The 24,805-nt window shown below is 45.1% G+C and overlaps 1 protein-coding gene across 4 annotated transcripts in view; it reads left to right on the top strand.

Annotated features, from left to right (window-relative positions):
* LOC115155416 (ras-associated and pleckstrin homology domains-containing protein 1) overlaps positions 1 to 24,805 on the top strand; it is a 136,088-nt gene that overhangs the window by 64,388 nt on the left and 46,895 nt on the right. For all 4 annotated transcript variants that reach the window (XM_029702018.1, XM_029702016.1, XM_029702020.1 and 1 more), the window contains 3 exons: positions 14,953 to 15,087; positions 18,234 to 18,348; positions 22,985 to 23,589. In XM_029702018.1, coding sequence (XP_029557878.1) covers positions 14,953 to 15,087; positions 18,234 to 18,348; positions 22,985 to 23,589 — 855 coding nt within the window. The remainder of the gene's footprint in view (positions 1 to 14,952; positions 15,088 to 18,233; positions 18,349 to 22,984; positions 23,590 to 24,805) is intronic.

Below are 24,805 nucleotides of genomic sequence, written 5' to 3'. Positions count from 1 at the left end.
GACCTCCACGTCCAGCTTCTTCACTTGCGGGATCGTCTGAGACCAGCCACACGAACAGCTGATTTAAATTGTGAGTTTGGACAACCAAAGAATTTCTTCACAAACTGTCAGAAACCATCTCAGGGAAGCTCATCTGCGTGCTCGTCGTCCTCCTCACCAGGGTCTTAACCTGACTGCGGTTCGGTGTCGTAATCGACTTCAGTGGGCAAATGCTCACCTTCGATGGCCACTGGCACGCTGGAGAAGTGTGCTCTTCACAGATTAATCCCTGTTTCAACTGTACCTGGCAGATGGTGTCGTGTGGGTGAGCGGTTTGTTCACAACAGCAGAGTGCCCCATGGCAGAGTGTTATAATCAAATAAATACTCGGCGCAATTAGATACTTGTTCAAGAGCTGAGTTTTTGAACTGCCATGTTAGTGTGTCCAGGGACAAGGGCTGCTGCTGGACTCTACCAAGGCTAACCAACCAGAGGCTGCCAGGAAGTGGAATGAGGAGTGTGAGAAGTGTCTTGACACAGCCTTTCCTGTCTGTCTAACATTCTAACACATTCCACAAGGAGTGGGAGCTGGGAGCCACTGTTAGACTGCTTCCCAAATTGAACCCTATTCCCTATATAGTGCACTCCTTTTGATGGGGCTCTGTAGGGTATAGGGTTCCATTTGGGATACGCACCCCTGGTCTGCTCTGCATTTCCTCACTTTTACTGTTAAAATCGGAGGGATGAGCAGTATTTTCCCCATGTCTGCGGATGCCAGCCGTTCCTGTGACCCTGATGGTCCAGGAAGGAATACAACACATGGAGACCCGACAGACACGACACATTCCCTCAGTGGCCCTCCAAGACCACTAGCTGCTGAACCCTAAGTATTTTAGCTCATGAGACATGGCACCAACTCTTTTAGATGTTGTATTTTTTAAATATTTTTGTTCAGTTTTTAACTGATTTTGCACATGTCTCCGTCTTAATTTCCTATGACCGAAAATGGCTTCTGGACATCAGAACAGCGACCTCTAACCTTTTTAATATGGACCACCGTTTCCTCTTCATTCAACAGCTCTGGATATTCTGCTTGCTGGACTAGGGATGTTACTCGGGTTAGCTGCTGAAAAATGCATTTGACCGGTCATGCCTATTGGTTTAGGTTCATTTGCATAATTTAGTGGAATTAAATTGGCGCCGTGTGTATTTTCATTAGTCATGTTTCTTATTTATCACACCTGCACAGTGTATACAGAGACTAGTTTGAGGAGAAGAATTTCCTATCACCTGTCAGACAGCGTGAGAGCAGCTCCTCAGGAATCTGGTACTGTAGTGAAACATGCTTTTAGAAGCCCAGTCTTTGTACAAAAGATAACAAAACAGTTGCATTTAGAATTGTTAACTGTTTTGATGACCACGATTTTTAAAAACAGCTACTGTTTTATATTTCTCAATCTCAATTTGTAATCAAAGTGCACCTCCCATTCGAATGCGTAGGCTATAGTCAACGGTAGGCAACAGCCTATCCAGGTGTCACCTACCACTTTTTACATGTGAGCTTCAGTCAGTATAATTGTTTGAAACCTAGTCATGTTAGCAACCCATCCTAGTTGTTGCTATTAGATTCCCCTGGTTCCTAAGTTTCTAACTCTCCCATTAGGTGCACTGTTTACAATGGTGTTTTCCTGTCAAATGTCTTGGTCCAGGCCACTGTTTACAATGGTGTTTTCCTGTCAAATGCCTTGGTCCAGGCCACTGTTTTACAATGGCATTTTCCTGTCAAATGCCTTGGTCCAGGCCACTGTTTACAATGGTGTTTTCCTGTCAAATGTCTGGATCCAGGCCACTGTTTACAATGGTGTTTTCCTGTCAAATGCCTTGGTCCAGGCCACTGTTTTACAATGGCGTTTTCCTGTCAAATGCCTTGGTCCAGGCCACTGTTTACAATGGTGTTTTCCTGTGAAATGTCTTGGTCCAGGCCACTGTTTACAATGGTGTTTTCCTGTGAAATGTCTTGGTCCAGGCCACTGTTTACAATGGTGTTTTCCTGTGAAATGTCTGGGTCCAGGCCACTGTTTACAATGGTGTTTTCCTGTGAAATGTCTGGGTCCAGGCCACTGTTTACAATGGCGTTTTCCTGTGAAATGTCTTGGTCCAGGCCACTGTTTACAATGGCGTTTTCCTGTGAAATGTCTGGGTCCAGGCCACTGTTTACAATGGTGTTTTCCTGTCAAATGTCTTGGTCCAGGCCACTGTTTACAATGGCGTTTTCCTGTGAAATGTCTTGGTCCAGGCCACTGTTTACAATGGTGTTTTCCTGTGAAATGTCTTGGTCCAGGCCACTGTTTACAATGGTGTTTTCCTGTCAAATGTCTTGGTCCAGGCCACTGTTTACAATGGTGTTTTCCTGTCAAATGTCTTGGTCCAGGCCACTGTTTACAATGGTGTTTTCCTGTCAAATGCCTTGGTCCAGGCCACTGTTTACAATGGCGTTTTCCTGTCAAATGCCTTGGTCCAGGCCACTGTTTACAATGGTGTTTTCCTGTCAAATGTCTGGATCCAGGCCACTGTTTACAATGGTGTTTTCCTGTCAAATGCCTTGGTCCAGGCCACTGTTTTACAATGGCGTTTTCCTGTCAAATGCCTTGGTCCAGGCCACTGTTTACAATGGTGTTTTCCTGTGAAATGTCTTGGTCCAGGCCACTGTTTACAATGGTGTTTTCCTGTGAAATGTCTGGGTCCAGGCCACTGTTTACAATGGTGTTTTCCTGTGAAATGTCTGGGTCCAGGCCACGGTTTACAATGGCGTTTTCCTGTGAAATGTCTTGGTCCAGGCCACTGTTTACAATGGCGTTTTCCTGTGAAATGTCTGGGTCCAGGCCACTGTTTACAATGGTGTTTTCCTGTCAAATGTCTTGGTCCAGGCCACTGTTTACAATGGTGTTTTCCTGTCAAATGCCTTGGTCCAGGCCACTGTTTTACAATGGTGTTTTCCTGTGAAATGTCTTGGTCCAGGCCACTGTTTACAATGGTGTTTTCCTGTGAAATGTCTTGGTCCAGGCCACTGTTTTACAATGGCGTTTTCCTGTCAAATGCCTTGGTCCAGGCCACTGTTTACAATGGTGTTTTCCTGTGAAATGTCTTGGTCCAGGCCACTATTTAGAATGGTGTTTTCCTGTCAAATGCCTTGGTCCAGGCCACTGTTTACAATGGTGTTTTCCTGTGAAATGTCTGGGTCCAGGCCACTGTTTACAATGGTGTTTTCCTGTGAAATGTCTGGGTCCAGGCCACTGTTTACAATGGCGTTTTCCTGTGAAATGTCTTGGTCCAGGCCACTGTTTACAATGGCGTTTTCCTGTGAAATGTCTTGGTCCAGGCCACTGTTTACAATGGTGTTTTCCTGTCAAATGCCTTGGTCCAGGCCACTGTTTACAATGGCGTTTTCCTGTCAAATGTCTTGGTCCAGGCCACTGTTTACAATGGTGTTTTCCTGTCAAATGCCTTGGTCCAGGCCACTGTTTTACAATGGTGTTTTCCTGTGAAATGTCTTGGTCCAGGCCACTGTTTACAATGGTGTTTTCCTGTGAAATGTCTTGGTCCAGGCCACTGTTTTACAATGGCGTTTTCCTGTCAAATGCCTTGGTCCAGGCCACTGTTTACAATGGTGTTTTCCTGTGAAATGTCTTGGTCCAGGCCACTGTTTAGAATGGTGTTTTCCTGTCAAATGCCTTGGTCCAGGCCACTGTTTACAATGGTGTTTTCCTGTGAAATGTCTGGGTCCAGGCCACTGTTTACAATGGTGTTTTCCTGTGAAATGTCTGGGTCCAGGCCACTGTTTACAATGGCGTTTTCCTGTGAAATGTCTTGGTCCAGGCCACTGTTTACAATGGCGTTTTCCTGTGAAATGTCTTGGTCCAGGCCACTGTTTACAATGGTGTTTTTCTGAGAAATGTCTTGGTCCAGGCCACTGTTTACAATGGCGTTTTCCTGTGAAATGTCTTGGTCCAGGCCACTGTTTACAATGGCGTTTTCCTGTGAAATGTCTTGGTCCAGGCCATTGTTTACAATGGCGTTTTCCTGTGAAATGTCTTGGTCCAGGCTACTGTTTACAATGGTGTTTTCCTGTCAAAGGCCTTGGTCCAGGCCACTGTTTACAATGGCGTTTTCCTGTGAAATGTCTTGGTCCAGGCCACTGTTTACAATGGTGTTTTCCTGTGAAATGTCTTGGTCCAGGCCACTGTTTACAATGGTGTTTTCCTGTGCAATGTCTTGGTCCAGGCCACTGTTTTACAATGGCGTTTTCCTGTTTAATGCCTTGGTCCAGGCCACTGTTTACAATGGTGTTTTCCTGTGAAATGTCTTGGTCCAGGCCACTATTTAGAATGGTGTTTTCCTGTCAAATGCCTTGGTCCAGGCCACTGTTTACAATGGTGTTTTCCTGTGAAATGTCTTGGTCCAGGCCACTGTTTACAATGGCGTTTTCCTGTGAAATGTCTGGGTCCAGGCCACTGTTTACAATGGCGTTTTCCTGTGAAATGTCTTGGACCAGGCCACTGTTTACAATGGTGTTTTCCTGTCAAATGTCTTGGTCCAGGCCACTGTTTACAATGGTGTTTTCCTGTCAAATGTCTTGGACCAGGCCACTGTTTACAATTGCGTTTTCCTGTGAAATGTCTTGGTCCAGGCCACTGTTTACAATGGCGTTTTCCTGTGAAATGTCTTGGTCCAGGCCACTGTTTACAATGGCGTTTTCCTGTGAAATGTCTTGGTCCAGGCCACTGTTTACAATGGTGTTTTCCTGTGAAATGTCTTGGTCCAGGCCACTGTTTACAATGGTGTTTTCCTGTCAAATGTCTTGGTCCAGGCCACTGTTTACAATGGTGTTTTCCTGTGAAATGTCTTGGTCCAGGCCACTGTTTACAATGGTGTTTTCCTGTGAAATGTCTTGGTCCAGGCCACTGTTTTACAATGGTGTTTTCCTGTGAAATGTCTTGGTCCAGGCCACTGTTTACAATGGCGTTTTCCTGTGAAATGTCTTGGTCCAGGCCACTGTTTACAATGGCGTTTTCCTGTGAAATGTCTTGGTCCAGGCCACTGTTTACAATGGCGTTTTCCTGTGAAATGTCTTGGTCCAGGCCACTGTTTACAATGGCGTTTTCCTGTGAAATGTCTTGGTCCAGGCCACTGTTTACAATGGCGTTTTCCTGTGAAATGTCTTGGACCAGGCCACTGTTTACAATGGTGTTTTCCTGTCAAATGTCTTGGTCCAGGCCACTGTTTACAATGGTGTTTTCCTGTCAAATGTCTTGGACCAGGCCACTGTTTACAATTGCGTTTTCCTGTGAAATGTCTTGGTCCAGGCCACTGTTTACAATGGCGTTTTCCTGTGAAATGTCTTGGTCCAGGCCACTGTTTACAATGGCGTTTTCCTGTGAAATGTCTTGGTCCAGGCCACTGTTTACAATGGTGTTATCCTGTGAAATGTCTTGGTCCAGGCCACTGTTTACAATGGTGTTTTCCTGTGAAATGTCTTGGTCCAGGCCACTGTTTACAATGGTGTTTTCCTGTGAAATGTCTTGGTCCAGGCCACTGTTTACAATGGTGTTTTCCTGTGAAATGTCTTGGTCCAGGCCACTGTTTAGAATGGTGTTTTCTTGTCAAATGTCTTGGACCATCCCTGGGCCCCCACTGACCTAATGTCTTGGACCGGGCCTGGGCCCCCACTAATCAAATGTCTTGGACCGGGCCTGGGCCCCCACTGACCTAATGTCTTGGACCGGGCCTGGGTCCCCACCGACCTAATGTCTTGGACCGGGCCTGGGCCCCCACTGACCTAATGTCTTGGACCGGGCCTGGGTCCCCACTGACCTAATGTCTTGGACCGGGCCTGGGCCCCCACTGACCTAATGTCTTGGACCGGTCCCCCCACTGACCTAATGTCTTGGAACTGACCTAATGTCTTGGACCGGGCCTGGGCCCCCACTGACCTAATGTCTTGGAACTGACCTAATGTCTTGGACCGGGCCTGGGCCCCCACTGACCTAATGTCTTGGACCGGGCCTGGGTCCCCACTGACCTAATGTCTTGGACCGGGCCTGGGTCCCCACTGACCTAATGTCTTGGACCGGGCCTGGGTCCCCACTGACCTAATGTCTTGGACCGGGCCTGGGCCCCCACTGACCTAATGTCTTGGACCGGGCCTGGGCCCCCACTGACCTAATGTCTTGGACCGGGCCTGGGCCCCCACTGACCTAATGTCTTGGACCGGGCCTGGGCCCCCACTGACCTAATGTCTTGGACCGGGCCTGGGCCCCCACTGACCTAATGTCTTTGAACGGTCCCCCCACTGACCTAATGTCTTGGACCTGACCTAATGTCTTGGACCGGGCCTGGGCCCCTACTGACCAAATGTCTTGGACCGGGCCTGGGCCCCCACTGACCTAATGTCTTGGACCGGTCCCCCCACTGACCTAATGTCTTGGACCTGACCTAATGTCTTGGACCGGGCCTGGGCCCCCACTGACCTAATGTCTTGGACCGGGCCTGGGCCCCCACTGACCTAATGTCTTGGACCGGGCCTGGGCCCCCACTGACCTAATGTCTTGGACCGGGCCTGGGCCCCTACTGACCTAATGTCTTGGACCGTGCCTGGGCCCCTACTGACCTAATGTCTTGGACCTGACCTAATGTCTTGGACCGGGCCTGGGCCCCCACTGACCTAATGTCTTGGACCGGGCCTGGGCCACTGACCTGAAACAGATTTATCATCTGCTGGGGCAGCGCTGTATAATGCTGATCTCAGGCGTCAGGCACGGTAGTCTCTCAGACACGTCCTGTAGGGATGTGAAAGCAGATACATTCAGCCCTAGTTTCAGAAACATCTCTCCTTTCATCAGCTGTCTCTGTATCCACCCTGTATTCTCTCTGTATCCACCCTGTATTCTCTCTGTATCCTCCCTGTATTCTCTCTGTATCCACCCTGTATTCTCTCTGTATCCACCCTGTATTCTCTCTGTATTCTCCCTGTATTCTCTCTGTATCCTTCCTGTATTTCTCTGTATTCTCCCTGTATTTCTCTGTATCTTCCCTGTATTTCTCTGTATCCACCCTGTATTTCTCTGTATTCTCCCTGTATTCTCTCTGTATCCTCCCTGTATTTCTCTGTATTCTCCCTGTATTTTCTCTCTCCATCTATTTTCTCTGTATCCTTCCTGTATTTCTCTGTATCCTCCCTGTATTCTCTCTGTATCCTCCCTGTATTCTCTCTGTATCCTCCCTGTATTTCTCTGTATCCTCCCTGTATTCTCTCTGTATCCTCCCTGTATTTCTCTGTATCCTCCCTGTATTCTCTCTGTATCCACCCTGTATTTCTCTGTATCCTCCCTGTATTTCTCTGTATTCTCCCTGTATTCTCTGTATCCTCCCTGTATTTCTCTGTATTCTCCCTGTATTTCTCTGTATTCTTCCTGTATTTCTCTGTATCCTCCCATGTATCCTTCCTGTATTGCTCTGTATCCCCCCTGTATTCTCTCTGTATCTTCCCTGTATTTCTCTGTATCCTCCCTGTATTCTCCCTGTATTTCTCTGTATCCTTCCTGTATTTCTCTGTATCCTCCCTGTATTCTCTCTGTATCTTCCCTGTATTTCTCTGTATCTTCCCTGTATTTCTCTGTATCCTCCCTGTATTCTCTCTGTATCCTCCCTGTATCCTCCCTGTATTTCTCTGTATCCTCCCTGTATTCTCTCTGTATCCTCCCTGTATTTCTCTGTATCCTCCCTGTATTCTCTCTGTATCCTCCCTGTATTTCTCTGTATCCTCCCTGTATTTCTCTGTATCCTTCCTGTATTTCTCTGTATCCTCCCTGTATTCTCTCTGTATCCACCCTGTATTCTCTCTGTATCTTCCCTGTATTTCTCTGTATTCTCCCTGTATTCTCTCTGTATCCTCCCTGTATTCTCTCTGTATCCTCCCTGTATTTCTCTGTATCCTTCCTGTATTTCTCTGTATTCTCCCTGTATTCTCTCTGTATCCTCCCTGTATTTCTCTGTATTCTCCCTGTATTCGCTCTGTATCCACCCTGTATTTCTCTGTATCCTCCCTGTATTTCTCTGTATTCTCCCTGTATTTCTCTGTATCCTCCCTGTATTTCTCTGTATCCTCCCTGTATTTCTCTGTATTCTCCCTGTATTTCTCTGTATCCTCCCTGTATTTCTCTGTATTCTCCCTGTATTTCTCTGTATCCTCCCTGTATTTCTCTGTATCCACCCTGTATTTCTCTGTATCCACCCTGTATTTCTCTGTAATCTCCCTGTATTCTCTCTGTATCTTCCCTGTATTTCTCTGTATTCTCCCTGTATTCTCTCTGTATCCTCCCTGTATTTCTCTGTATCTTCCCTGTATTTCTCTGTATTCTCCCTGTATTCTCTCTGTATCCACCCTGTATTCTCCCTGTATTCTCTCTGTATCCTCCCTGTATTTCTCTGTATTCTCCCTGTATTCGCTCTGTATCCACCCTGTATTTCTCTGTATCCTCCCTGTATTTCTCTGTATTCTCCCTGTATTTCTCTGTATTCTCCCTGTATTTCTCTGTATCCTCCCTGTATTCTCTCTGTATCTTCCCTGTATTTCTCTGTATTCTCCCTGTATTCTCTCTGTATCCACCCTGTATTCTCCCTGTATTTCTCTGTATCTTCCCTGTATTTCTCTGTATCCACCCTGTATTCTCCCTGTATTTCTCTGTATCCACCCTGTATTCTCCCTGTATATTTCTGTATCCACCCTGTATTCTCCCTGTATTTATCTGTATCCACCCTGTATTTCTCTGTATTCTTCCTGTATTTTCTCTGTATCTTCCCTGTATTTCTCTGTATCCTCCCATGTATCCTTCCTGTATTTTCTCTGTATCCTCCCATGTATCCCTCCTGTATTTCTCTGTATTCTCCCTGTATTTCTCTGTATCCTCCCATGTATCCTTCCTGTATTTTCTCTGTATCTTCCCTGTATTTCTCTGTATTCTTCCATGTATAATTTCTGTGTATTCATGTCTTCTCTCTGTGGTATTAGGGCCTCTCATAGCCCAACATGCTGTGTACCACTCTTCCCAGAGAGGGAGGAGAATGAGAGGGAGTAGTAGGTGGCAGGGACAGGCAGAGGATGTCTTAGCCCAACCCCCTCTTAGTCTCATCTCCCAGCTTTCCTCGACCCAAATGACAGGCCTGCTAACCACAGGGAGCTAATTGTAGCACAGTGTTCCCCTCTAATCGCTGGCTGGGTGAGTCTTTTCTCTCTCTCTCTCTCTAGGGAGGAGAGAAGCCATTATTGTACATCTTTATAGGCCTATGGGAGGAACGCAGCTGTCCAGGAATAAACCAGGAGAGAACGAAATAAACATTGTTTTGATTTTGGGAAGGGTTGGAGAGAAGATTCAAAATATATTTCAGTAGAGAGCTAAGAATCTCCTTGGGGAAGGGGGGGAGGAATGTCCTGCCCACAACTCACCAAAGTAGAGTTCGCTGAAGAGACGTGGTTGATGTCCTCATCTAACAGCACCATTTAATCCCTGATGTCCTCATCTAACAGCACCATTTAATCCCATGATGTCCTCATCTAACAGCACCATTTAATCCCATGATGTCCTCATCTAACAGCACCATTTAATCCCATGATGTCCTCATCTAACAGCACCATTTAATCCCTGATGTCCTCATCTAACAGCACCATTTAATCCCTGATGTCCTCATCTAACAGCACCATTTAATCCCATGATGTCCTCATCTAACAGCACCATTTAATCCCCTGATGTCCTCATCTAACAGCACCATTTAATCCCATGATGTCCTCATCTAACAGCACCATTTAATCCCATGATGTCCTCATCTAACAGCACCATTTAATCCCCTGATGTCCTCATCTAACAGCACCATTTAATCCTGGAACTGACCCTGTATATAGCTACTGACCCTGTATATAGCTACTGACCCTGTATATAGCTACTGACCCTGTATATAGCTACTGACCCTGTAGATAGCTACTGTCCCTGTATATAGCTACTGACCCTGTATATAGCTACTGACCCTGTATATAAATACTGACCCTGTATATAGCTACTGACCCTGTATATAGCTACTGACCCTGTATATAGCTACTGACCCTGTATATAGCTACTGACCCTGGAACTGACCCTGTATATAGCTACTGACCCTGTATATAGCTACTGACCCTGGAACTGACCCTGTATATAGCTACTGACCCTGGAACTGACCCTGTATATAGCTACTGACCCTGTATATAGCTACTGACCCTGTATATAGCTACTGACCCTGGAACTGACCCTGTATATAGCTACTGACCCTGTATATAGCTACTGACCCTGTATATAACTACTGTCCCTGTATATAGCTACTGACCCTGTATATAGCTACTGACCCTGTATATAGCTACTGACCCTGTATATAGCTACTGACCCTGTATATAGCTACTGACCCTGTATATAGCTACTGACCCTGTATATAGCTACTGACCCTGGAACTGACCCTGTATATAACTACTGTCCCTGTATATAGCTACTGTCCCTGTAAATAGCTACTGTCCCTGTATATAGCTACTGACCCTGTATATAGCTACTGACCCTGGAACTGACCCTGTATATAGCTACTGACCCTGTATATAACTACTGACCCTGGAACTGACCCTGTATATAGCTACTGACCCTGTATATAGCTACTGACCCTGTATATAGCTACTGTCCCTGTATATAGCTACTGACCCTGTATATAGCTACTGACCCTGTATGTAGCTACTGACCCTGTATATAGCTACTGACCCTGTATATAGCTACTGACCCTGTATATAGCTACTGACCCTGTATATAGCTACTGACCCTGTATATAGCTACTGACCCTGTATATAGCTACTGACCCTGTAGATAGCTACTGTCCCTGTATATAGCTACTGACCCTGTATATATAAATACTGACCCTGTATATAGCTACTGACCCTGTATATAGCTACTGACCCTGTATATAGCTACTGTCCCTGTATATAGCTACTGACCCTGTATATAGCTACTGACCCTGTATATAGCTACTGACCCTGGAACTGACCCTGTATATAGCTACTGACCCTGTATATAGCTACTGACCCTGGAACTGACCCTGTATATAGCTACTGACCCTGTATATAGCTACTGACCCTGTATATAGCTACTGACCCTGGAACTGACCCTGTATATAACTACTGACCCTGTATATAGCTACTGACCCTGGAACTGACCCTGTATATAGCTACTGACCCTGTATATAGCTACTGACCCTGTATATAGCTACTGACCCTGTATATAGCTACTGACCCTGGAACTGACCCTGTATATAACTACTGACCCTGTATATAGCTACTGACCCTGTATATAGCTACTGACCCTGTATATAGCTACTGACCCTGTATATAGCTACTGACCCTGGAACTGACCCTGTATATAACTACTGACCCTGTATATAGCTACTGTCCCTGTAAATAGCTACTGTCCCTGTATATAGCTACTGACCCTGTATATAGCTACTGACCCTGGAACTGACCCTGTATATAGCTACTGACCCTGTATATAACTACTGACCCTGGAACTGACCCTGTATATAGCTACTGACCCTGTATATAGCTACTGACCCTGTATATAGCTACTGTCCCTGTATATAGCTACTGACCCTGTATATAGCTACTGACCCTGTATGTAGTTACTGACCCTGTATATAACTACTGACCCTGGAACTGACCCTGTAAATAGCTACTGTCCCTGTATATAGCTACTGACCCTGTATATAGCTACTGACCCTGTATATAGCTACTGACCCTGTATATAGCTACTGACCCTGGAACTGACCCTGTTAATAGCTACTGACCCTGTATATAGCTACTGACCCTGGAACTGACCCTGTATATAGCTACTGACCCTGTATATAGCTACTGTCCCTGTATATAGCTACTGTCCCTGTATATAGCTACTGACCCTGTATATAGCTACTGACCCTGTATATAGCTACTGACCCTGTATATAGCTACTGACCCTGGAACTGACCCTGTATATAACTACTGACCCTGTATATAGCTACTGTCCCTGTAAATAGCTACTGTCCCTGTATATAGCTACTGACCCTGTATATAGCTACTGACCCTGGAACTGACCCTGTATATAGCTACTGACCCTGTATATAACTACTGACCCTGGAACTGACCCTGTATATAGCTACTGACCCTGTATATAGCTACTGTCCCTGTATATAGCTATTGACCCTGTATATAGCTATTGACCCTGTATATAGCTACTGACCCTGTATATAGCTACTGACCCTGTATATAGCTACTGACCCTGTATATAGCTACTGACCCTGGAACTGACCCTGTATATAGCTACTGACCCTGTATATAGCTACTGACCCTGGAACTGTCCCTGTATATAGCTACTGACCCTGGAACTGACCCTGGAACTGACCCTGTATATAGCTACTGACCCTGTATATAGCTACTGACCCTGTATATAGCTACTGACCCTGTATATAGCTACTGACCCTGTATATAGCTACTGACCCTGTATATAGCTACTGACCCTGTATATACCTACTGACCCTGTATATAGCTACTGACCCTGGAACTGTCCCTGTATATAGCTACTGACCCTGTATATAGCTACTGACCCTGTATATAGCTACTGACCCTGTATATAACTACTGACCCTGTATATAGCTACTGACCCTGTATATAGCTACTGACCCTGTATATAGCTACTGACCCTGGAACAGTCCCTGTATATAGCTACTGACCCTGTATATAGCTACTGACCCTGTATATAGCTACTGACCCTGTATATAGCTACTGACCCTGTATATAGCTACTGACCCTGTATATAGCTACTGACCCTGTATATAGCTACTGACCCTGTATATAGCTACTGAACCTGTATATAGCTACTGACCCTGTATATAGCTACTGAACCTGTATATAGCTACTGACCCTGTATATAGCTACTGACCCTGTATATAGCTACTGACCCTGTATATAGCTACTGAACCTGTATATAGCTACTGACCCTGTATATAGCTACTGACCCTGTATATAGCTACTGACCCTGTATATAGCTACTGTACCTGTATATACAGTGGGGAGACCAAGTATTTGATACAGTCCCGATTTTGCAGGTTTTCCTACTTACAAAGCATGTAGAGGTCTGTAATTTTTTATAATGGGTACACTTCAACTGTGAGAGACTGAATCCAGAACAAAAATCCAGAAAATCACATTGTATGATTTTTAAGTAATTAATTTGCATTTTATTTTATTTATGTTTTTTTGCAATTGATTTTGACATGGAGCATAATGCTACTGTAATTCTCCTTCCCTGTTGTACTGTAGACCTAACTGTTCCTAGCGGTCATGCCGGCCCAGGTCGGGGGGTCATGCCAGGTCGGGGGGGGGTCATGCCAGTTCGGGGGGGGGGGGGTAATGCTGGCCCAGGTCGGGGGGGGGGGGGTCATGCAGGCCCAGGGGGGGGGGGGGGGGGTCATGCAGGCCCAGGGGGGGGTCATGCCGACCCAGGTCGGGGGGGTCATGCCAGGTCGGGGGGGGGGGGGGGTCATGCCGGCCCAGGTCATAGTATGATCAAAGTGCTACTGTAGGGGTCTCCTACTGCCGCAGTGGCCCACACAGCCTGGCACTGCCACACCACAAGACCTCAGACCCAGCTAGGGTAGGGAAATTAACCATAACATATCTGGGACAGAGATCTCCAATATTTATACCAGAGGATTTAAGATCTGGGGCAGAGAGCTCCAATATTTATACCAGAGGATTTAAGATCTGGGGCAGAGATCTCCAATATTTATACCAGAGGATTTAAGATCTGGGGCAGAGAGCTCCAATATTTATACCAGAGGATTTAAGATCTGGGGCAGAGATCTCCAATATTTATACCAGAGGATTTAAGATCTGGGGCAGAGATCTCCAATATTTATACCAGAGAATTTAAGATCTGGGGCAGAGAGCTCCAATATTTATACCAGAGGATTTAAGATCTGGGGCAGAGATCTCCAATATTTATACCAGAGGATTGTTTGTCAGGACAGAGAGTGATTTATACTCTGCTTCCATAGAGGGAGCTAGAAAGCTATGAGATGGGAACACTGACTAAACACACACACACACACACACACACACACACACACACACACACACACACACACACACACACACACACACACACACAGACTAAACAAACTGACACACACACACAGACTAAACAAACTGACACACACACACACAGACTAAACAAGCTGACACACACACACACACTAAACAAGCTGACACACACACACAGACTAAACAAGCTGACACACACACACACACACACACACACACACACACACACACACACACACACACACTGACAGAGCTGTGGAGAAGGAGGGAGATTAGGGAACTGACCACCAGAGGGCGGTAGAAAATCAGAATGTTCCAAAGACACGCGTTACAATCCAACACTTTTATCACTTTAATAACAAAGAATCCCATACGGCACTCTGCAAAAGATGTAGCCAAGTTACCCTAAGCGTGGGTTGACGACAAGGAGAAAACTAAAGTCTAGATTGAGACGAATAATGAAGGTGCTTTGAGAAGGTTTAGACACCGGCGCGTGGAGTCAGTAGCTAGGTGTGACTGGAATCTGAGGTTACCATGGAAATGTAGGGTTCCACGCCGTGCCTGTTGGAGCTGAATGAACGGGACTGGCACGCCACGCGTGTGTGTGCGCCTTGTGGCCTTTTAATAGCTTCCTTTTATCCATCTACCCAGAACTCCCCCAATGTCTCAGCCACGAAGCACTCCACCACATGCTAAAATACAACTAACATTTGTGTGTGTGTGTGTGTGTGTGTGTGTGTGTGTGTGTGTGTGTGTGTGTGTGTGTGTGTGTGTGTGTGTTGCAGATGGAGCAGCTGTCAGACGAAGAGCTGGACCATACAGAGGGAGGAGGAGGAGAGGAGGAGGACAGTGATAAAGAAGATCAGGATCTAGACAAGATGTTTGGAGCCTGGCTGGGAGAGCTGGATAAACTCACACAGGTAACTAACCCTAACTCAGACAGGTCGGCTAACCCCAACTCGGACAGGTCGGCTAACCCCAACTCGGACAGGTCGGCTAACCCCAACTCGGACAGGTCGGCTAACCCCAACTCGGACAGGTCGGCTAACCCCAACTCGGACAGGTCGGCTAACCCCAACTCGGACAGGTCGGCTAACCCCAACTCGGACAGGTCGGCTAACCCCAACTCGGACAGGTCGGCTAACCCCAACTCGGACAGGTCGGCTAACCCCAACTCGGACAGGTCGGCTAACCCCAACTCGGACAGGTCGGCTAACCCCAACTCAGACAGGTCGGCTAACCGCAACTCGGGCAGGTCGGCTAACCGCAACTCGGGCAGGTCGGCTAACTGCAACTCGGGCAGGTCGGCTAGAAATATCAATTATGATTTCCAAAATACATTCGGTTGGTTATGTATGACCCTTGTTCTGTATTTACTTACCTGATTTATATTGTAATTGTATTATTCCAGGTCACCATTTTATACCACCAGGTCACCATTTTATACCACCAGGTCACCATTTTGTACCACCAGGTCACCATTTTATACCACCAGGTCACCATTTTATACCACCAGGTCACTGTTTTATGCCACCCCACCAGGTCACCATTTTGTACCACCCCACCAGGTCACTAATATATAGCCCTGTTTGGACGGGATTAGCTTCGCTGGGGGAGGTCAGGTGATGTCATTATGTGCACGAGCACAAACCACCACATCCGTAATTCTAGTCCCGACCCAATTCTGCCATGTCAATAATTTTTACTGAGCAGGAAGGTTATTAACCCAACCCTCAAAAAAAACGACTGTTTTTCAGCAAACTCCAATGTCCTCATATAATACTTCTCCCGTGTGAACAGTCATCCTCTGTGTTTTGAGTAATATTACAGAGTTTAACAGGTGCTGGGCCCAGTTTGGGTCAGAACCGGGGAACAAATTGATGCTTAAAACAAAGTGCTATGCAGATGAACTGTTTTGTCACATATGAACTTTCCTCGTACCGTTCTTCTCTTTTTAAAGATGTAAGTGGACGATATTGAGCCAAATGAATTGATACTATTAGTTAAACTTGCTCTGAACTGAAGGTCATTAGGTCAATATTAGACTATCCATAGACATTTTTGAAATATTTGAAAATAAATTACAGGGCCAGTTTGGTCAAACTAATCCGGCCGAATCGTCCACCGGGGGGAAAAAAACGGACATGCTGGAGTAGAAATGACGTAGCCCACATTCTATAGTAGTACAAGCCTCGTGAGGATAGGGCTTTAAGCAGTAGTAAACTGTTGGGTAGTACTGCCCTATGTTTTTTTTGCCGTTCTGTTCTCGTATGTACCCTTCTCATTTTAAAATGCGGTCCTTCTAGCAGTCTTAAGGACAATGATTAGAGGTGTAAATGAAGGATTTATTTACACAGTGCTGATGATGATGATGATGATGATGATGATGATGATGCGTTTACATGATTCTGACTTGTCAACATTTTAAACGAATACAGCCTCTCATCAAGCAAAATCTTATCATCTGACTCTTATATACACAAGAAGCTGCACCTATTCTGGTTCGCAGACCAGGTACGTCTATGCACGCTCAAGATGGAGAGACCAGACATGCGCTCCAAGCAAAAGACGATGAAGAAAATGTACATTAAATTGGTCAATATAATTAAGTAAACCAACACTTCTTTATAACAGGTGTTGTGCTGTTTGTGAGCGATCCAACAAAAAACAAAATGTTTCCACTACTTTTGAGGGTTGGAAGGGGAGGGTATCATACTGGAAACGTTCTATGTTTAACAGTAAACTACCAGAATTTTGGTATTTTTAAAGAATTTTATGTAATCTATCACAAGACATCTAGTGGCCATTTTAGGTACTTCAGATTATCACAGATTATCTGTTATAATATATGGCCCTCTTTTGTGGCCTTATGTGTAAAATACATTAAATAAATATGATTTTTAAATAAAAAAAAATAGAATGACAGCTCTGAAACATATCCTAAATATAAACCATCAATTTAGTGAATACCGTTCATGTTTAATATGAGGGTTTCGGCAGTATTTACATTTTTTTTACAAACTTGTATGTATTTTACTATGTCAATATATATTTGTTGTCAATGATTTGGCATCAAACTGGTGGTAGTTGTCAAAACAGTCAATAGTTGGAGGAGTTGCATAGTTAACTGAAAATAATACCAACGTTTATTTTTTATTGTTTTATAGTTTTTATTCATTTTCTCTATTTTCTCTTGAACTACATGGTCTGTCAACTAGAAACTCATGGATAATACGGACACAGATATAATACATGAATACTATATATTAATACAAAATTAAGTTATTAAAGTATAAATTACCAAAGTTATGATATAGATTTTCTGTTAATTACCCGAATTACTGAAAACTTTGGTAAATTACCGGTAGCTTTGCAACCCGAACCACGACAATCAGTAAATGAATGTAATATATTACATATTTAACAGAAATTACCGTAACCAAACATTCTAGATTACCGGGGAAATGTGGGCATTAACCGTAACTATAATACTGAATTAATGTGGAATTGATAAACATCGACAAAGGGCAAACAATTCAGATGTCAGTGAGCTAGCGGAGAGACGCCAGTGAGCTAGCGGCGAGACGCCAGTGAGCTAGCGGCGAGACGCCAGTGAGCTAGCGGAGAGACGCCAGTGAGCTAGCGGAGAGACGCCAGTGAGCTAGCGGCGAGACGCCAGTGAGCTAGCGGCGAGACGCCAGTGAGCTAGCGGCGAGACGCCAGTGAGCTAGCGGAGAGACGCCAGTGAGCTAGCGGAGAGACGCCAGTGAGCTAGCGGCGAGACGCCAGTGAGCTAGCGGAGAGACGCCAGTGAGCTAGCGGCGAGACGCCAGTGAGCTAGCGGAGAGACGCCAGTGAGCTAGCGGCGAGACGCCAGTGAGCTAGCGGCGAGACGCCAGTGAGCTAGCGGCGAGACGCCAGTGAGCTAGCGGCGAGACGCCAGTGAGCTAGCGGCGAGACGCCAGTGAGCTAGCGGAGAGACGCCAGTGAGCTAGCGGCGAGACGCCAGTGAGCTAGCGGCGAGACGGACAGACGTGCATTCACGATTCCTCTGTCCCCTGTACAGAGTCTCGATGATGGCTTCACAGAGACTGTGAAGAAGGCCCCTCAGAAAGCCCCTCTCAGACAGGAGACCAACATGGCTAACTTCTGTAACCGCTTCTCCATGTACAACATCAACGGTAAATAGAAGATACACACACACACTGTGCCTTCAGAAAGTATTCATAACCCTTGACTTATTCCACATTTTGTTGTTACAGCCTGGATTCAAAATTGATTACAATAACCCATAATGACAAAGTGAAAACATGTTAGACATTTTTTGCTAATTTATTGAAAATGAAATAAAGAAATATTGCATTTATATAAGTATTTACACAGTATTTGCACATTTATTCTTTAAAAAAATTCTTCAAGCTTTGTCAAGTTGATTGTTGATTATTGCTAGACAGCCTATTTTCTCGCCTTGCCATAGATTTTCAAGCCGATATTAAGTCAACTGTAACTAGGTCACTCAGGAACATTGAACGTTGTCTTGGTAAGCAACTTGTGTTTTAGGTTATTGTCCTGCTGTACGGTGAATTTGTCTGCCAGTGTCTGTTGGAAAGCAGACTGAACCAGGTTTTCCTCTAGGATCTTGCCTGTGCATACAGTGGGGGGAAAAAAGTATTTGATCCCCTGCTGATTTTGTACGTTTGCCCACTTACAAAGAAATGATCAGTCTATAATTTTAATAGTAGCTTTATTTGAACAGTGAGAGACAGAATAACAACAAAGAAATCCAGAAAAACGCATGTCAAAAATGTTATAAAATTATTTGCATTTTAATGAGGGAAATAAGTAAAACATGACTTAGTACTTGGTGGCAAAACCCTTGTTGGCAATCACAGAGGTCAGACGTTTCTTGTAGTTGGCCACCAGGTTTGCCCACATCTCAGGAGGGATTTTGTCCCACTCCTCTTTGCAGATCTACTCCAAGTCATTAAGGTTTCGAGGCTGACGTTTGGCAACTCGAACCTTCAGCTCCCTCCACAGATTTTCTATGGGATTAAGGTCTGGAGACTGGCTAGGCCACTCCAGGACCTTAATGTGCTTTTTCTTGAGCCACTCCTTTGTTGCCTTGGCCGTGTGTTTTGGGTCATTGTCATGCTGGAATACCCATCCACGACCCATTTTCAATGCCCTGGCTGAGGGAAGGAGGTTCTCACCCAAGATTTGACGGTACATGGCCCCGTCCATCGTCCCTTTGATGCGGTGAAGTTGTCCTGTCCCCTTAGCAGAAAAACACCCCCAAAGCATAATGTTACCACCTCCATATTTGACGGTGGAGATGGTGTTCTTGGGGTCATAGGCAGCATTCCTCCTCCTCCAAACACGGCGAGTTGAGTTGACGTCAAAGAGCTCCATTTTGGTCTCATCTGACCACAAAACTTTCACCAGTTGTCCTCTGAGTCATTCAGATGTTCATTGGCAAACTTCAGACAGGCATGTATATGTATTCTTGAGCAGGGGGACCTTGCGGGCGCTGCAGGATTTCAGTCCTTCACGGCGTAGTGTGTTACCAATTGTTTTCTTGGTGACTATGGTCCCAGCTGCCTTGAGATCATTGACAAGATCCTCCCGTGTAGTTCTGGGCTGATTCCTCACCGTTCTCATGATCATTGCAACTCCACGAGGTGAGATCTTGCATGGAGCCCCAGGCCGAGGGAGATTGACAGTTCTTTTGTGTTTCTTCCATTTGCGAATGTTGTCACCTTCTCACCAAGCTGCTTGGCGATGGTCTTGTAGCCCATTCCAGCCTTGTGTAGGTCTACAATCTTGTCCCTGACATCCTTGGAGAGCTCTTTGGTCTTGGCCATGGTGGAGAGTTTGGAATCTGATTGATTTATTGCTTCTGTGGACAGGTGTCTTTTATACAGGTAACAAGCTGAGATTAGGAGCACTCCCTTTAAGAGTGTGCTCCTAATCTCAGCTCGTTACCTGTATAAAAGACACCTGGGAGAACGAAATCTTTCTGATTGAGAGGGGGTCAAATACTTATTTCCCTCATTAAGATGCAAATCAATTTATAACATTTCTGACATGCGTTTTTCTGGATATTTATGTTGTTATTCTGTCTCTCAATGTTCAAATAAACCTACCATTAAAATTATAGACTGATCCTTTCTTTGTCAGTGGGCAAACGTACAAAATCGGCATGGGATCAAATATTTTTTTCCCCCACTGTAGCTCTATTCTGTTGCTTTTTATCCTAAAAAGCTCCCTAGTCCTTGCTGCTGACAAGCATACCCATAACTTGGTGCAGCTACCACCATGCTTGAAAATGTGAAGAGTGACACTCAGTGATGTGTTGTGTTGGATTTGCCCCAAGCATAACGCTTTGTATTCAGGACACAAAGTGAATTTCTTTGCCACATTGTTTTGCAGTTTTACATTAGTGCGTTTTTGTAATCCGGATGCATGTTTTTTAATATTTTTTTAAATTCTGTACAGGCTTCCTTTTCACTCAATTAGGGTTAGTATTGTAGAGTAACTACACTGTTTTATCTACCAATAGGTTTCCAGTGCGAGGCATTGGAAAAACCTCCTTGCTCTTAGTGGTTGAATCTTTGTTTTTTAATTCGCTGCTTGACTGACCGGAACAGAGGGGTAAAGAGATGTAGTCATTCAGAAATGATGTTAAACACTTATTGCAAACTGTGAGTCCATGCAACATATTATATGAATTGTTAAGCAAATTTGTACTCCTGAACTTTTTTTAGGCTTTCCAAAGCAAAGTAGTTGAATATTTAGACATTCCAGCTTTTCATTTTTAATTATTTTGTAAAAATGTCTAAAAACGTAATTCCACTTTGACATTATGCTGTGTAGGCCCGTGACTTGATCTCAATTTGATCTATTTTTAATTCATGCTGTAACACAACACAATATGGGAAACGTCAAGGGGTGTGAATACCTTCTGAAGGCACTGTGTGTGTGTGTACATACGTACGTACATACGTACAGTACAGGTCAAAAGTTTTAGAAACACCTACTCCTTCAAGGGCTTTTCTTTATTTTTACTATTTTCTATATTGTAGAATAATAGTGAAGACATCAAAACTATGAAATAGCACACATGGAATCATGTCGCAACCAAAAAAAGTTTTAAACAAATATATTTTAGATCAGATTCTTCAAATAGCCACCTTTTACCTTGATGACAGCTTTGCACACTGTTGGCATTCTCTCAACCAGCTTCATGAGGTAGTCACCTGGAATGCATTTCAATTAACAGGTGTGCCGCCTTACGTTAATTTGTGGAATTTCTTTCCTCAATGAGTTTGAGCCAGTCAGTTGTTGTGACAAGGTAGGGGTGGTATACAGAAGATAGCCCTATTTGGTAAAAGACCAAGTCCATATTATGGCAAGAACAGCTCAAATAAGCAAAGAGAAACGACAGTCCATCATTATTTTAAGACATGAAGGTCAGTCAGTACGGAAAATTTCAAGAACTTTCAACGTTTCTTAAAGTGCAGTCGCAGAAACCATCAAGCGCTATGATGAAACTGGCTGTCATGAGGACCCCCACAGGAAGAGAAGACCCAGAGTTCCCTCTGCTGCAGAAGATATGTTCATTAGAGTTAACTGCACCTCAGATAGCAGCCCAAATCAATCCTTCAGAGTTCAAGTAACAGACACATCTCAACATCAACTGTTCAGAAGAGACTGTGTGAATCAGGCCTTCATGGTCAAATTGCTGCAAAGAAACCACTACTAAAGGACACCAATAAGCAGAAGAGACTTGCTTGGGCCAAGAAACACGAGGAATGGACATTAGACCGGTGGAAATCTGTCCTTTGGTCTGATGAGTCTAAATTTGAGATTTTTGGTTCCAACTGCCGTGTCTTTGAGACGCAGAGTAGGTAAACGGATGATCTCCGCATGTGTGGTTCCCTTCGTGAAGCATGGAGGAGGAGGTGTGATGGTGTGACGGTGCTTTGCTGGTGTCACTGTTGGTGATTTTATTTAGTATTCAAGGCACACTTAACCAGCATGGCTACCACAGCATTCTGCAGCGATACGCCATCCCATCTGGTTTGCGCTTAGTGGGACTATCATTTGTTTTTCAAAAGGACAGTGACCCAAAACACACCTCCAGGCTATGTAAGAACTGTTTGACAAAGGAGAATTATGGAGTGTTGCATCAGATGACCTGGCCTCCACAATCACCTGACCTCAACCCAGTTGAGATGAGTTAGGATGAGTTGGACCACAGAGTGAAGGAAAAGCAGCCAACAAGTGCTCAGCATATGTGGGAACTCCTTGAAGACTGTTGGAAAAGCATTCCTCATGAAGCTGGTTGAGAGAATGCCAAGAGTGTGCAAAGCTCTCATCAAGGCAAAGGGTTGGCTACTTTGAAGAATCTCAAATATAAAATATATTTTGATTTGTTTAACACTTTTTTTGTATTATTTAATAGTTTTGATGTCTTCACTATTTTATAATGTAGAAAATAGTAAAACTAAAGAAACCCTTGAATGAGTTGGTGTGTCCAAACTTTTGACTGGTACTGTATGTGCACACACAGTATAAGTCTAAAGTTTGGACACACCTACAATGTGTAAGTGTGTGTGTGTGTTTATTAAAGCCTGAGGGGAGCATGTATCAGGGATGACATCAGCTGTGGAGTCCCCCAGGGGTCCATTCCTGGTCCTATTTTGTTCTCCCTTTGCATGCTACCACTAGGCAAAATCATTAGTGAAAATCTGTAGCTGTTGTCATTCTGAACAAGACCAATGACTGCGTTGATGTGGCTGTTTCCTCTTCTTCCAGAGGCTCTAAACCAGGGTGGAGACAGTGTAGACCTGGATTCCCTGATGGCAGACCTGTGTTCCATAGAGCAGGAGCTAACCACCATCGGCAAGCCAAACGCCAAGCTCCGCCAAAAACCCACCGCCGGGCGCAGCAGCAGCGCCAAGGGGCACGGTGGAGCTGGAGGTAGTGGAGGAGGCACCTCCAGCAGCGGGGACAGTACCTCCTCCAGTACCCGGGCTTCACCAGCCTCTACGGTGGCAGCTCGCCACGGGCGTCCCATGGCTTCCAACCTGTCCCTGGATGATATCACGGCCCAGCTGGAGCAGGCGTCTCTCAGTATGGACGAGGCTGCCAGACAGAGCTCCCACTCCCTGGCCAGCTCCTCTTCCAGCTCCACTTACTCCACCATGAGGAGGCCCGCCTCCCACCATCACACACACCGCCGGACAGGATCGGTGGGGACGGTCAGCGAACACGAGGTCCGGTCTTTCTCCCTGTCGTCTCGTTCGTCGGTGAACTCTGCGTCGGCCAGCAGCATGGATTCTCTGGATAGGCCCTCGGAACAGGACGGGGCCACGCCTACACAACAGGGACCCAATCAGGGCCCCCCGGGCAACACCGAGGTAGGCTGCACACACGCTAAATCTCATCCATACACACTAAATAAGTACAGGTTAACCTCCACTGCTTTCCGGCTCAAAGGACCATGACAGAAATGAAGCTACTTTAACTACACTAGTGGTATAGGGTTATGAAGTAGGTGTACGGTTGTTTATGGATGAAGTAGCTTGACAACAATTGAATGCGGCTGTTAGATGAACTAATTTCCGTTTGGGGATTAATATGGTACACCTCCATCTCACAGAGCCGTGCGGTACAGGTGTGGAGAGAGTGTGTGAGCATTGCTGTGAAAAGGAGATGCTTCACTAGCTATGTTTCCATTCAATAAAATATGCAGATTTTTCCACGAAAGATGTTTCCTTCAAATGTTACTTTTTGTGGATAAAAGGCTGTTCCTGATAATGTAAAGCACATAAAAACCACTTTTGCGCTAAATTAAAGAAAACGTACAGTACCGGTCAAAAGTTTGGACTTGCCTCTACTCATTCAAGGTTTTTTTAAATTTATTTTTTACTATTTTCTACATCATAGAATAATAGTGAAGACATCAAAACTATGACATAACACATATGGAATCATGTAGTAACCAAAAAAGTGTTAACAAATATATTTTAGATTAGATTCTTCAAAGTAGCCACTTTTTGCCTTGATGACAGCTTTGCACACTATATAGGGATGAGGGGGCTGTGTAGTGCGCTATATAGGGAATAGGGGGCTGTGTAGTGAGCTATATAGGGAATAGGGGGCCATGTAGTGAGCTATATAGGGAATAGGGGGCTGTGTAGTGCAGTATATAAGGAATAGGGGGCTGTGTAGTGAGCTATATAGGGAATAGGGGGCCATGTAGTGAGCTATATAGGGAATAGGGGGCCATGTAGTGAGCTATATAGGGAATAGGGGGCTGTGTAGTGAGCTATATAGGGAATAGGGGGCCATGTAGTGAGCTATATAGGGAATAGGGGGCCATGTAGTGCGCTATATAGGGAATAGGGGGCTGTGTAGTGAGCTATATAGGGAATAGGGGGCCATGTAGTGAGCTATATAGGGAATAGGGGGCCATGTAGTGAGCTATATAGGGAATAGGGGGCTGTGTAGTGAGCTATATAGGGAATAGGGGGCCATGTAGTGCAGTATATAGGGAATAGGGGGCCATGTAGTGCAGTATATAGGGAATAGGGGGCCATGTAGTGAGCTATATAGGGAATAGGGGGCTGTGTA

The sequence above is a fragment of the Salmo trutta genome, chromosome 20 (assembly GCF_901001165.1).
Source record: "Salmo trutta chromosome 20, fSalTru1.1, whole genome shotgun sequence".
Classification (NCBI taxonomy): domain Eukaryota; kingdom Metazoa; phylum Chordata; class Actinopteri; order Salmoniformes; family Salmonidae; genus Salmo; species Salmo trutta.
The sequence above is the reverse complement of the archived record's forward strand: the minus strand, read 5'-3'. Positions and strand labels throughout refer to the sequence as shown.